Source organism: Ranitomeya imitator, chromosome 2, assembly GCF_032444005.1.
Source record: "Ranitomeya imitator isolate aRanImi1 chromosome 2, aRanImi1.pri, whole genome shotgun sequence".
NCBI classification, from domain to species: domain Eukaryota; kingdom Metazoa; phylum Chordata; class Amphibia; order Anura; family Dendrobatidae; genus Ranitomeya; species Ranitomeya imitator.
Window position 1 is genome coordinate 390,110,023 of NC_091283.1, and position 17,687 is coordinate 390,127,709.

Sequence of the window (17,687 nt, forward strand, 5' to 3'; positions counted from 1 at the left end):
AGTCAGCAGATGAATCTGCCAAAAAGTCTGTAGCACCTCTGATCAAGGGTATAGAGGAGATCAGTTTATCTCTGGAGAGCCCGCCTTTTAACCCTCCCTCTAGGTCGTTTAACCATACTAACCTGGATCTTGCCGTACATGTAGCTGATATGGCCGGTTTGAATGCCCCCATACATGATTACTATGCCCTCTTTAAGAGGGAGTCAGCTTTACTGTCCAGTGGGTCTTGTAAGGAAAATGAATCCTGTACTGGCAGCAAGGTTTTTCTAGACGTGGATGCTACCGCCGCATCCACCTTTGGGGCTTTTGTCCATGTGGATATAGTTTCATCATTAAAAGGATAACGTCTTTTTGATGATGATGGTAACCATCTTTGCCCCTGGCTCTCCCATTCTTTTTTAAAAGGAACCTGTCACCCCCCTCAGGCATTTGTACCTAAAAGAGCCACCTTGTGCACCACAAATGCTGCATTCTGACAAGGTGGCTCTTTTAGTTATGATGCCTGCACACGCTGAAATAAATGTTTATAAAATGTGCCCCCTCACACCCTGAAATCGTCCCGGAGCTGGGATTTTCCTTCCTAATCAGAAGCAGCACCGCCGTCACTCCGGGACTGTGCGTGCCGGGCGCCGCCTCCGCTTGTTGCATTATTGTCCCCGGCGCCTGCGCTGTAAGTACAAAGGGCAGCGCAACTGCGCATGACGAAAAAAAAAAGTTGGTGTGCAGGCGCCGAGACGATAATGCTGCAAGAGGAGGCGGCGCCCGGCGCGCACAGGCCCGGAGCGACGGCTGTGCTGCGTCTGATTAGGAAGGAAAGTCCCGCCTCCGGGACGGTTTCAGGGTATGAGGGGGCATATTCTATAAACGTATATTTCAGCGTGTGCATTCATCATAACTAAAAAAGCCACCTTGTCAGAATGCCATAAGGTGGCTCTTTTAGTTACAAACGCCTGAGGGGGGGTGACAGGTTCCCTTTAACCAAATTTTTAATTGCTGCTATTACTGGAAAAGTTGGTCTTTTCCTTTCTGATAAGCCAGCGAACATTATGTCCTGTGGCGTTTTAGGGTCTTTGGTGTCCTCAATGCCCATGGTGTTAAGGTACCGTCACACTAGACGATATCGCTAGCGATCCGTGACGTTGCAGCGTCCTGGCTAGCGATATGGTCCAGTGTGACAGGCAGCAGCGATCAGGCCCCTGCTGTGATATCGCTGGTCGGGGAAGAAAGTCCAGAACTTTGTTTCGTCGCTGGATCTCCCGCTGACATCGCTGAATCGGTGTGTGTGACGCCGATTCAGCGATGTCTTCGCTGGTAACCAGGGTAAACATCGGGTTACTAAGCGCAGGGCCGCGTTTAGTAACCCGATGTTTACCCTGGTTACCATCGTTAAAGTAAAAAAAACAACCACTACATACTTACCTACCTCTGTCTGTCCCCGGCGCTGTGCTTCTCTGCCCTGGCTGTGAGCACAGCGGCCGGAAAGCAGAGCGGTGACGTCACCGCTGTGCTTTCCCGCTGCCCGGCGCTCACAGCCAGTGCAGGAAGCACAGCGCCGGGGACAGACAGCAGAAGGTAAGTATGAAGTGGTTGTTTTTTTTACTTTAACGATGGTAACCAGGGTAAACATTGGGTTACTAAGCGCGGCACTGCGCTTAGTAACCCGATGTTTACCCTGGTTACCGGCATCGTTGGTCGCTGGAGAGCGGTCTGTGTGACAGCTCTCCAGCGACCAAACAGCGACGCTGCAGCGATCCGGATCGTTGTCGGTATCGCTGCAGTGTCGCTTAGTGTGACGGTACCTTTACAGACAGATTTAACTAGATTATCAATGCTTTCTGTTGGAAAGCATGTGTCTTGTTCACGCACTGAGGAAACATATTCCTGGGAAACGTCCGTATCTCTATCCTAAACATCAGTAGTCTGGTCAGATTTTGGTGAATCATATTTTCTCCTATTTTTACTTTCAGGAATACTCTCGGAACCTCGTAAGGTTCGTAACTCATCTCTAATCATTTTTCTAATGTCTTCTGACCTTACTGAGGATTCTTCACGTAAGGTGGATTCAATACATGTGTGACACAATCTCTTTCTGAGTATCCGGGAGGGGCTGGGAACATAAAGCACGTTGTTTGTGTTTCTTTTTTCGGTTCTTTTTGCCTAGGGTGCATAGAAGAAAAGGGAACAATAATCAGCTTAATAGGGTGGAATACACACTCACCCCAGTGAAGCTATATGCCAAGTTGCCGTCTGAAGAGAAGGAGACTGAGGCACAGGCTGAGGAATAGATCGGTCAGATCTCTTATCCTTGGTACTCCTTGTGGAGGACCTGCTTTGTTTGGAGTGTCCGCTGCTGCTCGTACGGCTGTCAGGTGTTTTTGCTGTGACTTCTAATGAAGGCACTGCAGGGTCCTGAGGGGATGCCATGTTGGAAGCCGGAGTATCAGCGCCGGTGTCCTTATCATAATGGGTGCCACCATCTTCTTCCTGTTACACCCGGAAGTCTTTGTCACTTCCGGGTCGCGGCCATACTGTGTGCGCTTGTGCTGGATTGGAGATATTTTATGGTAAATCTCTGTATGTGACTATAATCGGATTGTGTTATACCGGGGGCAGGACGGGGCCATGACTGGATATAGTGATCATGTGACGCCGGTAACAGCTTCGGAGATTTCTTACATGGGATCTTTATGATGTTACATCGTTGTCTTCTCCCCATTCAGGTCCCTACAATATCGGATCCTCTCAGTGGAGATCTTCTGTATAAGAGAATTTTTCTGGCTGACCCAACAAGGATGGATAGAGACAGGGACAACAGGGACAAGATGGAGAAGATATTACACCTCACCCTAGAGATGCTCTTCCGGCTTACTGGAGAGGTAAGAGATTCTGACGACATCACATCATTTTTATCTATGGGAATAACAGACGGACAGAGCTGGTGAGGTGAGGAGATTTATTAATGTGTCTGTCCATAACCAGGATTACACAGTAGTGAAAAAAACCTCTATTGAGCACTGTCAGGCCCCTGTGTCTGAGGGATGGGGAAGACTCCTGAGCCCAATCACAGGGCCTCCACCTCACCCCCTGCTACATAAGAACATCAATGACGAGAAGATCCTAGAACTTGCCTACAAGATGATTGAGCTGCTGACTGGAGAGGTGACACTGCTGGGAATGCTGGGACATTATACAGTAATGCTATGAAGGGACTGGGGGGATGACAGTATCATTCTATGTGCCAGGTTCCTATAAGGTGTCAGGATGTCACCGTCTATTTCTCCATGGAGGAGTGGGAATATTTAGAAGGACACCAAGATCAGTACAAGGACGTCATGATGGAGGTTCCCCAGCCCCTCACATCACCAGGTAATAGACACGACTAAATACACATGGCCCATAAGTTTCTGTATGTAAAGAATGATTTCAGTCCCTGCATGTGTTTCCTCCAGTTCTATCCAGTAAGAGGACAACACCAGAGAGATGTCACCGTCCTCTTCTTCCACAGGACTGTAAACAAGAAGATCCCAATGTTCCTCAGGATCATCAGGTAGATGGAAAGAAGGTGTCATGAGATCTCCCCTATGATGTGTAGAAGGCTGTAAAGGTCTTGTGTTCAGTCTTGTTTTATCCACCACTATAAGGGAAGACTCATATGGCTATCTAGCGCAAACCGGGATGGCATCGCAAAGCTCATACTGGCCAGCGGCTCTCCTTACCCTGATCCGAGCATGACAGTCATGGCTGAAAGTGTTCAAGAAAATTTTGTTTTGTTATACACATGTTTTTGTTTCTTTGTGTGTTTTGAAACAACAAAAAAACTATGAAAAAAGGGCAAATTGGACATCATTTTACACAAAACCCCCAAAATGGTCCAGACAAAATTTTTGTTGCCACCTTTCTAAAGTTGTGAGTAAGCAACTTTTGAACGCTCATCAGATGCTTGAAACAAACTCAGCTATGGCAAATAACAGGTGTGGGGAATTATGAAAATCACACCTGAAACAAGATAAAGGGGGATAAATTTACTCAATTTTTGCATTGTGTGTCTGTAAGTGCCACACTAAGCATGGAGAGCAGAAAGAGGAGACAAAAACTGTCTAGGAGCTCAAGAACCAAAATTGTTGAACTGTATAAGCCATCTCAAAGTTACAAGTCCATCTCCAGAGATCGTGATGTTTTTGTCCACAGTGCACAACATAATCAAGAATGTTACAACCCATGGCACTGTAGCTAATCTCTCTGGATATGGACGCCGAGAAAAATTGATGAAATGTTGCAACACAGGATAGTCCACACAGGATAGAACAATGACGTTTCAAAGAAATTCAAGCAGTCCTGCAGGTTCAGGTTACATCGGTGTCTGTACGAACTATCCATCAACATTTTAATAAAATGAAATACTGTGACAGGACACCAAGGAAGACCCCACTACTGACAGAGACACAAAAAAGCTAGAATGGAGTTTGGCAAAATGTACAGGAGTAAGCCAAAATCCTTCTGGGAAAGTGTCTTATGGACATATGAGATCGAGAGAGCTTTTTAGTCAAGAACCTCAGTCTACTGTTTACCAAAAATGGAATGAGACCTGCAAGGAAAAGAATACAGTACCTACAGTCGAATATAGTGGAGTTTCAAATATATTTTGGGGTCATCTTGCTGCCTCTGCCTCTGTGTGCTTTGTGTAAACGGCGTCATGAAATCTGAAGATTACTATCAGACTTTGGCTTACATGCTGGGTGTGCGACTAGGTTATGTGTTTTCCAGGAGGACAGTGATCCCCAAACATACTGATGTACAATTTTCCTTTCGTCCTCTGTATTTGTATGTTGTTTCAAAATACACAATGGAAACATGTGCATAACGAAACAAGTGTAATTGCAATAATTTTCTGGGAGAAATATTTTATTTTCTGGAACAATTTCAAGGGTGCCAACCTGTTCGGCCTTGACTGTATTTCTATGCAGCTGGCACACTCGGGTAGGGAGAGCCGCTGGCATTCTGAGCATTGCAATGCGAGCCCCGTCAGTTATACAGCTCTCTGACCCTTCCCTCATACAATGTATTAGAGACCCTTCCACACTCCCATCTGACTCTATTAGACACATGACCTCGGAGTGCAGCATAAATCGGAGTGATCAGATTTCAGGATGGGAAGATTGAGCAATCTAAATGACATTGAACACTGTCATTGGTGCTAGATTAGCCAGGACTAGTGATGAGCGAATATTCTCGTTACTCGAGATTTCCCGTGCACGCTCGGGGGTCCTCTGAGTATTTTTTAGTGCTCGGAGATTTAGTTTTCATCGCCACAGCTGAATGATTTACATCTGTTAGCCAGCATAAGTACATGTGGGGGTTGCCTGGTTGCTAGGGAATCCCCACATGTAATCAAGCTGGCTAAGAGATGTAAATCATTCAGCTGAGGTGAGGAAAACTAAATCTCCGAGCACTAAAAAATACTCGGAGAACACTCGAGCGTGCTCGGGAAATCTCAAGTAACAAGAATATTCGCTCATCACTAGCCAGGACGACTATGTAAAAATTGGGGAGGAGTATACTGAGAATGGTGTCATCAATGAGAAATATCCAGTGATATTGGATCCCATGGATGTTATCAATGTATTAGTGAAAATGTGAACAATAGTGCTGAGAACATGTGGTACAGTTATACACACTGCAGATGAATACTGCGCTAGTGTTCAACTAATGTGTTTGAATGCAGGTATAGCGGCAGGGGACCAGTCCCAGGGTCATTGCCGTCCTACAGAAAGGAAAGAGCAAATATGATGTTACTGAGCAATGGAAATCATTGTCTGTTCAGATGAATCTTGATTGATTTGAAGGTCAGAATTTGGCACAAGCAGCATGAATCCATAGACCTTTTCTGTCAGGGGTCCACAGTTCTTAGTGGTAGAGGTGAAGTAATGGTGTGGAGGATGTCTCTTCGCACTGATATCAGTGGATATCAGTGGAGAACAATAGGACTTGTCTAAGGGTACCGTCACACAGTGGCATTTTGATCGCTACGACGGCACGATTTGTGACGTTCCAGCGATGTATCCGTGACGTTCCAGCGATCTCGCTGTGTCTGACACGCTCCTGCGATCAGGGACCCCGCTGAGAATCGTACGTCGTAGCAGATCGTTTGAAACTTTCTTTCGTCGTCTAGTGTCCCGCTGTGGCGGCATGATCGCATGGTGTAACAAAGGTATGCACGATATTGTATACGATGTGCGCATAGTAACCAACGGCTTCTACATCGCACATACGTCATGAAATTATCGCTCCAGCGTCGTACATTGCAAAGTGTGACAGCAGTCTACGACGCTCGAGCGATATTGTTACGATGCTGGAGCGTCACGGATAGTGCCGTCGTAGCGATCAAAATGCCACTGTGTGACGGTACCCTAAGTATTGTGACCTATCAAGTTTTTTCCTTCATGACAGCTGTTTTCTCTAAGGCAGAAGGACAATGACCCAAACCATTTTCTGTTTCCAGCAGAGGCACATAACTTATAGTGTTTCCAGTAGTTATTATTATTTATTTATATAGCACCATTAATTCCATGGTGCTGTACATGAGAAAGGGGTTACATACAGAGTTATAGATATCATTTATGGTAAACACATTTACAATGACAGACTGGTACAGAGGGGAGAGGACCCTGTCCTTGCGGACTTACATTCTATTGGCTAATGGGGAAGAGACAGAAGGTCGAGGGTGCGGCATGTCCGGTGGTGGTTAGGCGGTTGCTCGTGTGGTGGTGAGGCGGCAGAATGGTTATTGCAGGCTGTAGGCTTTCCTGAAGAGATGTGTTTTCAGGTTCCGTCTGAAGGATCCGAGGGTGGTGGATAATCGGACGTGTTGAGGCGTGGAATTCCAGAAGAAGGGGGATATTCGGGAGAAATCTTGGAGGCGGTTGTGTGAGGAACGAATAAGTGTGGAGGAGAGTAGGAGGTCTTGGGAGGAGCGAAGATTACGTGAGGAAAGATATTGGGAGATGAGTTCAGAGATATAGGGACGGAACATGTTGTAGATGGCTTTGTAGATCAGTGTTAGTAGTTTGAACTGGACTCATTGGGGAATTGGGAGCCAGTGGAGGGATTTGCAGAGGGGAGAAATGAGGAGAGAGGTGGATTAGCCGGGCAGCAGAGTTGAGGACAGACTGGAGTGGTGCAAGAGAGCTAGCGGGGAGGCCACAGAGGAGAGTGTTGCAGTAATGGAGGTGGGAGATGATGAGGGCATGCACAAGAATTACATCCCGTAGTTTTCGCTGGCCCTCCATCTTTCCTGATAGCACTTTCTTTCTTTTCCATGCAGACCACTTTCTCTGTACAATCCATGTTCTTGCTATCTAGATTTTTATAAACTCCAGGTCAGGTTTCAAGTAGTTTGACACAACCATATGAAAAATAGTTCAGTGCTATATCCAGATTAAGTGGGATTTTTTTTCTTACTTGTCATCCATGTGCAATCTGTTATTTTTAGCAGCAGATATTAATTAGTGATGAGCATTTATACTCGTTACTCGAGATTTCCCGAGCACGCTCGGGTGTCCTCCGAGTATCTGTAAGTGCTTGGAGATTTAATTTATCTTGCAGCAGCTGAATGATTTACATCTGTTAGCCTGCTTGATTACATGTGGGAATTCCCTAGCAACTAGGCAACCCCCACATGTACTTATGCTGGCTAGTAGCTGTAAATTATTCAGCTGTGGGGATGAAAACTAAATCTCCGAGCACTTACAAATACTCAGAGGACATCCGAGCATGCTCGGGAAATCTCGATTAACGAGTATATTCGCTCATAACTAACATTAATCATTTAAGTTTTACCGTTTCCAGCTTTCTATGTTAAAGGTTTGCACAGCATCTGTAAAAATCGGAATCTATACTGTTATTTTTTTTCTTTAACACGTAAACGTGGATGGTTGAGTCTCGGGAAATAACGGATAGTGATTATGTATAGCAGCAATTTTCTTTGTCCCTCATGCAGTTTGTTATTCAGCTTCACTTCCTCATTGAATAACATTGGTCCGAATGCAATATGATTTTTTTGACTGGCCCTCAGACCACAAGCCCTTACAATAAGTTTCTGTTCTTGCTGTCTCATGGTCCCCGCAAATGCTTGGCTACCTAATATGGACTTCCAGCTCAGAACCACTAAAGTTTCTTTTTCTACTTCCTTACCGATTCTCTGATCTGGTCCCAAGCTACACTCCAGTTTTTCGACCACTTATTAGTATCGGGAGCAGTTTAGAAGCAAAAACAATGAACCACCTAAAAACATCTCTAACAACTCCCCCCAACTGCAGGACTGACCATCTGTAACTCTCCCCTGCCCAGCTGCAGGACTGACCCTCTGTAATTCTCCCCTGTCCAGCACCAGGGTTGACTCTCTGTAACTCTCCCCTGTCCAGGAGGCAAATAGAGCTCTGTCCCTTTCGAGTCTCTCCGTATGGCTAAGCAGTACTGTACAGCCACATATGGGGTATTTCTACATTCAGCAGAAATTGTGGGACAAATCTTCGTGCCATTTTTACCCATTTCCCAGTATGAACATGTAATACTTGGGGCTAACGCATAATCTTGGTAGTAAAAATGTAAATTATTTTATCTTCACTGCTCAATGGTATAAAATTCTGTTACACAACTGTGCTTGGAGCTCGACGAGTATTTCTGGGGTTGCTCGGCTGGAGCTCTGGTCCCTGTCCTGCATGTTTGGCGCTCTTTTGGCTGCTTTTACACTTGCCGTGATTTTGCTGCCCGAATAGATTTATATGGGGCTGCAATAATTTCATGGCGCGCCGTATGGCCATGGGGGCCGTATATACGGCCGTGAAAAAAATATTTTTCATGGCTTACGGGCCCGGCCCGTATTGTAAGTCAACGGAAGGTTGTTTTGCGTTGCGCCGTGACTTCCGATTTTGCGGACCGCCGTTTTGTTTTTTGGGAACCTGGGTCCTACAATACGAAACTAGATCAAGGAAGGCCTGTAGCACCTTTTGGAGTTGTTGGAGGAACTATCTTCTCCATTGTGGTCTTCCGGTCATCTGTCAGGTGTTTCGTCTGGTGAGCAATACAGTGTCACAGGAACGTAACTTGCTTCTGACTCCACTGGGCTTTGTTTTTCAAGACCTTGCATTTCTGCTCTGCTAGGTAGATTAGTAGAGACACGGAATGTGCTTTACACATGTCAGTCAACTGCACAAAGGAGCAGATCGTCCACGTATTGTAACAGGGTTACTTCTGCATGTTCTGTGATCCAGTTTTTGAGGACTGTGGACATTGCTTTGGTGAATTGTGAGGGGCTGTTCTGAGCCCCCTGGGGCATCACCGCCCATGTGTACTGTGCCCCCTGGTGCATGAAGGTGAACAGGTACTGGTCGTCTGGGTGAAGGGGAACACTGAAGAAAGCATTGGCCAGGTCGATCACTGTGAACACTGTTGGTGTGGCCAGCACATTTGAGAGCAGAGTGTTCGGATTTAGCACAACTGGGGTTTCAAATACCGTAGCCTCGTTCACAGCCCTCAGGTCATGCACCATTCTGAACTTGGCTGGCTTTTTCTTGACCAGGAAAAGTGGGGTATTGCAAGGCGATGTGCAAGAAATCATGATTCCTATTTCCAGGTAGACCTTCAGTTGGTCAGAGACAGCTTGACTCTGGGTGATGGACAGGGGATACTGGACCTTACGAGGATACGGCTTACCTGGCTTGAGTGACACCCGTACTGCGGCAACTTGAAGTTTTCCCACGACCTGGAGTACCTTAGACCATAGACTTTCTGGTACTACGTCCAGTACCTCCTTGGGTTGGCATGCATCAGTTGTTTGAGGTTGTTGTAGGGCCACCAGCATGATTGATTCTTCTTGGGTCAGGGGTGAAGAAAGTGTTATGGTCCCATCTTCCTGGAACACTATGGTCACCTTCAGCTTCTGCAGTAGGTCCGCTTCCAGCAGGTTGAGTGGACAGGTCCTTGACACCACAAATTGGGACAGAATAGAGTGTCCTGGCTGAGTCCACATGCTCAGGGGCTTTGTAAGCTGGGAATGTCTGACTTGACCATCAATCCCCACGCAAGACACAGATGATTCTGATAGACAGGTGGGATCGGGGAGTTCCACATGTCTCATCACACTTCTGGCTGCACCCGTGTCCACAAGAAAAGATCTTACAACCCCATCCACTTTCAGGGTAATTTGAGGTATTTGTCCCACCCGTGGTGTTTTGCATGTTAGGAGCGTGGTGTCTTGTGGACCTGGCTTGCCCCTGTCCTATGGGCAGAGCTCTTCACCGATTCCTGCACTTCTTCCTTGACAAGTTTCTCTGGGCCAACTCTTGGGTTGCGTGGGTGCTCTGCACTGGTTCCGGAAATGGCCAAACTTGCCACAATTGTAACACTTGACACTTCTTCTGTCTTTGCAGGGTGGTTGCTCTTCCAGGTCAGTGGTGACTATAAGAGAGGCTGTCTTCTGCACTCCTGGTTGGGACTCAATCCCTTTGGCTACTGTGAGCAGGGTGTCCATTGCTATTGACCTGTACTCGGGTCTGGCCACTATCAGTGGTTTCATGATTGGCTCCCTTAGTCCATGCACGAAGGCCTGTGCCAACATTTGCCTGTGTATTTGGTCATGAATGGTGAAGCCCAAGTCTTGGAAAACTTGCATTACTCTGCCATGAAACTTCTCCACAGACTCTTTTCCTGGCTCATGTCATGTAAGCTGAAGGCCTGTCCGGCCAACCTTCCTTTGGCCCACTCTCTGAGTTGTTCAATCAGCTTCGGCCCTGACTCCCAGACGTGTACATCTAAGTCTGCTGAAAGCTTGAAGTGTTCCTTCATGATTGGCCAGAATGCATCTCCTGCTTTTATTTCCATTACGGCCCAGAGATCATTCCAGGTGGCTGCATATGTCCGCTGGTTCTGCTGCATTCTTCTGTAAAATGGCATGGGATGAATCTCTGGGTCTGGAAGATTGTTCAGAATGCTGGTCACCTGACTTGGGGTGAAGTGCACGGAGTGTAATGGTGGTGGTTCTATCCGCCCCTGCGTTCTTGGTGCCTATGGGTTCCTTTTCCTAGTACTAGGCTGCATGTATGATGTTCTGTCTCCTTCCTCATCAGAGGAATAGTTGTGATAGCGCATACTGGGGTCAAGGACTGGCTGAAATTTGGCCTTAGAAGTTGCCTTTTTGTGTGAGGATGTCCCCTCCCCCTTGCTGAAGCTGTGGTGGATTATAGTTCCATGTTGGTGTGAACGTTGGCAGCCCTGACTGGTGCTGAAGTTGAACATTATCAGCTGCTGGTGATGTCTACCCTCCCCCTTCTGCACCAGGGGCTGAGCTGTCTGCTGCCTGATGTGTCTGGGGGCTACCTGCTGTGGTTTGGGTAGTAGGGAGACTTTCACCTTCTCCCACCAATATCATAACTGGCAATGGCTGTGCAGTACTTGAGACATAGAAAGTGCCTTGTGCTGTCAGCACTGGCTATAGGGACACCATATTGTTTTAATTGGGCATTGGCCCAGCAGGCAACAAAGAAGAAGAGTGTGTAAAAGGAGGAGATAGCTGTGGCAGAGAAGAAAGAGGAGGAGGAGAGAGGTGTGGAGAAGAAAGAGGAGGAGGAGAAGGAGTGAGGTGTGGTGATGAAAGAGGAGGAGGTGAAGAGAGGTGTGGAGAAGGAGGAGCAGGAGGAGGAGAAAAGGTGTGGCAAAGGAGGAGTGTAGGAGAGCGAGAGAAGGAGGAGATAGAAATTGAGGAGAGGGGAGTGACAGAGGAGGGGAAGGAGGAGCGACTTCCTTCCCCTTTTGTGCAGCTTGAGAAGCATGGCTGGAACAATGATTTTGTAAGAAGGAACATAAACCAGCTCAGCCGTGATACTGCAACCAAACCTCGGGAGCACGGACCCGCTGTGTCCAGGCGTACAAGATCCAAAAAAAGAAAAGAATGTCCAGCTTCACCGAGTCCATAAAAAAAGCGTTTTCTTTATTAACAAACTTTTAACATGGAGGATACAGACTTCATAACAACCATATGGGTAAGAATCTCAACGCGTTTCTGGAGACTAGGCTCCCTTAATCATGACCATGACCATGATCATGGTCATGATTAAGGGAGCCTAGTCTCCAGAAACGCGTTGAGATTCTTACCCATATGGTTGTGCTGAAGTCTGTATCCTCCATGTTAAAAGTTTGTTAATAATGAAAACGCTTTTTTATGGACTCGGTGAAGCTGGACATTCTTTTCTTTTTTTGGAACAATGATGCCTTCTCCCTGTAGGGATGGGCGGGGTGCGCCACATGCTGCGCAAGTCTCCCTATACAATGGATTCTGCTGAGAGCAGACTGCACTGTTGCTTGGCCACCTTATTCCCCACGACAGAAACAAAAAATACAAACAATAAAAAACTTCAAAAAGGGAAAGGAGAGAAAAAAAATAACTTCAAAAGAATGGTGCAACTTCTTACACTTCTGTCTGTGCTCAGACACATTCAGACACACACACTTCCTCTTTGGCTACGTTCAGACTAGCGTTGTGCGCCGCTGCGTCGGCGACGCAACGCACGACGCACAAAAAAACGCGGCAAAACGCACGCAAAAACGCTGCGTTTTGCGACGCGTGCGTCGTTTTTTGCCGAAAATCGGACGCAAGAAAAATGCAACTTGTTGCGTTTTCTTGGTCCGACGCTAGCGGCAAAAAAGACGCAAGTGTTGCAAAACGCAACACACAAAAACGCATGCGTCCCCCATGTTAAACATAGGGGCGCATGACGCGTGCGTCGCCGCTGCGTCGCCCGACGCTAAGGCGACGCACACTAGCGGAACGCTAGTGTGAACGTAGCCTTTCTTATGCTGGTGTATCCAAAGTCAATAAAGTCACGTATCTAAAAACATGTGTCCCACAGCAGTAGTCACAGATACCACTCAGTAACTATGAAAAAACAGACATGCGTATAAAATGTGCACACCTGCATATATCATGTATAGAAAAACATCTTTATTAATGACAAGACACCAAGATAAAAACAATTAAAACCAATTTTAATTGTTTTTATCTTGTTGTCTTGTCATTAATAAAGATGTTTTTCTATACACGATAAATGCAGGTGTGCACATTTTATACGCATGTCATTTTTTCATAGTTTCTGGTTGTTAGTTTTTCCATGCGTATTGTAGCACCCTATTCTGATTTGCCTCAGTATATTGCATAGTGCACCCTACCCCCTCATTTGGTAGAGATACCACTCCGTTTCACTTCCTCAAAATTCCTACACTGTAGCTAGCACTTATCTCAGAATGCAGAAACAGGAAACCTAGCAAAAACCGATCTGACAGTGTGATTTACAAGGGATATTTCCTTGCTAACAGCAAAAGGAGAAGTGTAGAAAAGAGAAAGGAAAAAAAAAACTTTTGCAACTTTATGCATTTAATCCAACAGTACGTGACATGAACAAGGGCAGATAAACAGATGTCCGGGAGAAATCGATGCCCTCTTTATTATTTTGTGACATGCACAAGCATATAGAAAGGGTTAGTTAGGGGTGGTTAGGTAATTACCATATTGTCAAGCTCCTCTGGTATTGGTTATCTAAATATGTATGGAATATTGTGATTAATGCACATATGAATGCTGATTAAGCAACTAAAGCGTAACTGTCTCCTTTTTCTGCATCTTGGGCAAAGTTGAGACATCTGATCATCACTTAGTACATCTGGTGCTGTTCCGCTTTTGCCTGGAAAGTCCCAAACAGTCTGTCTGGCTTATATCAATTTATGTCAGCCATTTTAAGCAATTGATTATAGTGTACCGTATTTTTTCTACCATAAGACGCACTTTTTTTCCTCCAAATTTGGGAGGAAAGTGTGGGTGCATCTTATGGTACAGATGTAGCATGGGGAAGGGGGCAGCGGTTAGTGGGATCGCACTGTTATCCCACTTGCAGGAGGCAGAAAAATGTCCCCGCTGCCCGAATCCACTGCTGGGGAAACCACATGGTCCTGATAATTAAAGTGCAGTGAATATTCATTAGCTGCTTCCCTGCCCACCTGTCAGCGCAGAGCAGTAAGCGGGGAGCAGCAAATGAATACTCCTTCACTTAAGCAGGGGCACACAGTTTCTCCAGCGCTGGATTCCTGCAGCAGCTGAGGAGATCTGTGTGTCCGGTGAAGGAGGAGGCAGCAGCAGGGGGACAGGGGAGACAAGATCGCTGCATACCTGCCTGGGCTGTGCTGGATGCTGAGTGCTCCAGCACAAGGACCTGTGTGATGTCATGAAGTGAGCGGGCTGAAGCACCACATGACAGCACAGAGCCTCCCTCTTCTTGATGTCATCACAGGTCCTTCAGACACCATACTAGAATCTGCAAGCTTCCTCTTATGACCTTTGCTGTGGAGAGGCAACAAGAGGGAGGCCTCTGTGTGTGCAGTCATGGGATGCTCCAGCTTCTTACCTCACCACAGTGGCTGGCTGGCTGCCACAATTAAAAGGTTAGTCTTTACACACACAATAAAGCACTCTGCAACTCCTGTAGTGAACTATACCTCCCAGCATGCCATAGCATCTGCAGGGCATGCTGGGAGTTATAGTTCTCCCATGGGTTCTTAAAGCAGCACTCCAGTGTTATTTTTTTAGTGCTGGAGCCCTGTGCTCCCAATCTTATACTCACCCTCCAGCGTCTTCATATAGTACTTTACAGACACTACACTGTTCCCACAGCACCATCTTCTACCCGCAGCTTCCAACATAATAACATACTATTATATATAATAACAACACATATAATAGTATGTTATTTGTTACTAAATATTTTACCACATTTTTTTGCTTCAAATATTTTTTTCCTTATTTTCCACCTCTAAAACCTGGGTGCGTCTTATAGTCCGGTACGTCTTATAGTCTGAAAAATATGGTATATTAGCTGTAAGTGTATATGAGTTTATATGCAAGTGAGATCTACTATATATGAAATATATATATATATATATATATATATATATATATATATATATATATATATATATATATATATATTTCCATCAAAGGTCACAGTAATTACTGGATGGTGAGACTTCTAGACCCACGTTACAAGGAGAACTTTCTATCTCTTATTTCCGAGGCAGACAGGTCGACTAAAATGGAGCAGTACCAGAAGGCCCTTCTTGCGGAATTATTAAAAAAATTCCCGTCATACATGCTTCCACCACTCACCGAATACACGGGCTATGAGTTCCGGAAATATTACTACTACTGTCTATCACTCATAAGGGTCAAACACTTTAAGGCTATGGATTCTTTAGAACATACAAGATTCAACTGTTAAAGTTTTATGCTTTTGCGAGATGGGAACTGAAATGCCCGGTTGGGGTTTTATCTATTCCAGAGGGGAGAATATGCTTCTTGTGTGTGATGAATCCAACACAATTTAAAGTTATGTTGGGATGGGTTGTTAGGAGGGTGGGAGGGAATGGGGGGGCGGCGGTGGCTAAGATTAACTGGATATTGTTGTGTATGACTAAAACTACTACTAGTTATGGGGGAGGTTAGGATTCTTAGTTGGAATGTTAGAGGGATGAAGTCCCCAGTAAAAAAAACAGGCGATTTTTTTTTTTTTTCTTTTATTGCGGACCATAAACCAACGGTAATCTGTCTGCAGGAGACGCATCTTACCCGAGAGACACGGGCGGTTTATTTTATGTTGTGCCTTGTCTGCACTTACAATGGCACTCATATCTTTATATATTCCTCCGCCATATAGTAGTAGGATCATATATCAAATCCTTACTATTTTGAGATTTTTTCCAGGGGTCCCATATTTAGTGGTCGGTGATTTCAACAATATTTTAGATGCTCATTGGGATAGAGGTAATCCTGCACCTATAAAACCGGAAGGTAATTGCACTCCATTTGGGGCGCTCCTGCGAGAACTAGCTTTAACTGATCTGTGGAGATGCAGGAATCCCGAGGTGTATCAGTATTCATGTTTTTCCCCTACTTTTACTTCCTTATCTCGTATCGATCTGGCCTTGGGGGATGGTCTCATGCTGGTGAAAATTAAAAATGTTGAATATTTGCCGAAGACCGTGTCGGACCATTCACCCCTGTCCATTGTGATCAAGGGGGATGACGTGGGGTCACGGGGTAGGCCTCTGTGGCGCTTAAATCCGTTTTGGTTGCAGCTAGTGGATAAGACTGATATGTTCACCTCTGAATTACAGGAATTCCTTCGGTTTAATGAGAACTCAGCCTCTAGTCTGGTGGTGTGGGAGACTCTGAAGGCATGCTTGTGTGGTATGTTTATTCATGAGATTTCAAAGATTAAGTCTAGTTCAAGACAAAAATCTAAACTTGTACTTCAGGAGTTGGAGGCTGCAGAGCGGGCTTTCTCAATGCAGGTCACCCCTAACACACAGAGGAGACTTAGGGATGCTCAGTCACGAGTGACCAAAATGACTCTAGAGGTGGCCGCGCAGAAACGTATGTCACAATCGACACAATTCCTTGAAAGTGCAGAGTGTGGGGCACCTACTTTCAGTTATAATGTCAGCACAAAAAGGGTCCTCGTTCATACTTGGGCTCAGTGGTGGGGATGGGACACTTATCACGGATTCTCCGGGAATTCTAAGGATTTTGAGGGCCTTTTACACTAACTTGTATTCCTCTCATTTTGTGGCTACCACGGAAGAGCTTGCGGACTTTCTAGAAGCCGCCAGGCTCCCGCGACTTTCTGATGCAGATAGAGCTTTGTTAGATAAACCTTTGGGTTTAGATGAGCTGGAAGAGGCTCTGAACACCATATCTAATAACAAATCACCGGGGGTGGATGGCATACCAGTGGAGATTTATAAAAAATATAAGTCGGTTTTACTCCCAATATTATTGACTACAATTAACGATCGCCTCGGGCTTGGGGTCCTTCTGCCTTCTACACGGGAAGCTATTATTACTGTCATACCAAAAAAAGATAAGGATCCTACCCTCCCGGCCTCGTTTAGACCAATCTCCCTTCTGACAGTAGATGTTAAGCTATTAGCAAAGGTGTTGGCCATCCGTCTTTTAAAAGTCGTGGAATCTCTAATACACTTGGATCAGACGGGATTCATGCCTCGTAAGTCAACGGCCCTAAATGTTAGAAGACTATATCTCAATATGCAAGTGGGGGCGGACAATGTGGGGAGGAGGGCAGTTCTGTCCCTTGATGCCGCTAAGGCATTCGACAGCGTGGAATGGAAATACCTGTTTGCTACGCTTCAGTGCATGGGTTTTGGTCCAGGCTTTATTGGTTGGATTAAGTTTTTGTTCTCAGAACCGTCGGCAAGAATACAAGCGAATGGACTGTTATCTGAGCCCTTCAATCTGTATAGGGGTGCGAGACAGGGTTGCCCTCTGTCTCCGCTGCTTTTCGCCCTGGTGGTGGAGCCTTTGGCTTCGAGGATAAGACTTAGCCCAGAAATTGAGGGGTTTAGGTACGGGACATTAGAGGAGAAAGTGGCTCTCTACGCCGATGACATTCTCCTGTTTTTGGCTGACTCTGATGGATCGCTCAATAGAGTAATGTCACTTTTTGCTGGGTTTGGGGCTATATCGGGTTTGGCCATAAACTGGGAAAAGTCTGCCATTTCACCATTAGACCCAACTGTAGTTAGAGCTCCACAGGTGCCAGTAGTGTCATTTTTTAAATACCTGGGTATCA

At 45.8% G+C, this 17,687-nt stretch overlaps 1 protein-coding gene across 1 annotated transcript in view; it reads left to right on the forward strand.

The window, feature by feature from the left end:
* The first annotated feature begins 2,725 nt into the window (after positions 1-2,725).
* Positions 2,726-17,687, forward strand: part of LOC138666988 (zinc finger protein 665-like) — a 136,311-nt gene continuing 121,349 nt past the window's right edge. The window contains exons 1-4 of the mRNA XM_069755196.1: positions 2,726-2,876; positions 2,980-3,159; positions 3,243-3,366; positions 3,450-3,547. Of these exons, the coding sequence (XP_069611297.1) occupies positions 2,793-2,876; positions 2,980-3,159; positions 3,243-3,366; positions 3,450-3,547 (486 nt within the window). The 5' untranslated portion in view covers positions 2,726-2,792. The remainder of the gene's footprint in view (positions 2,877-2,979; positions 3,160-3,242; positions 3,367-3,449; positions 3,548-17,687) is intronic.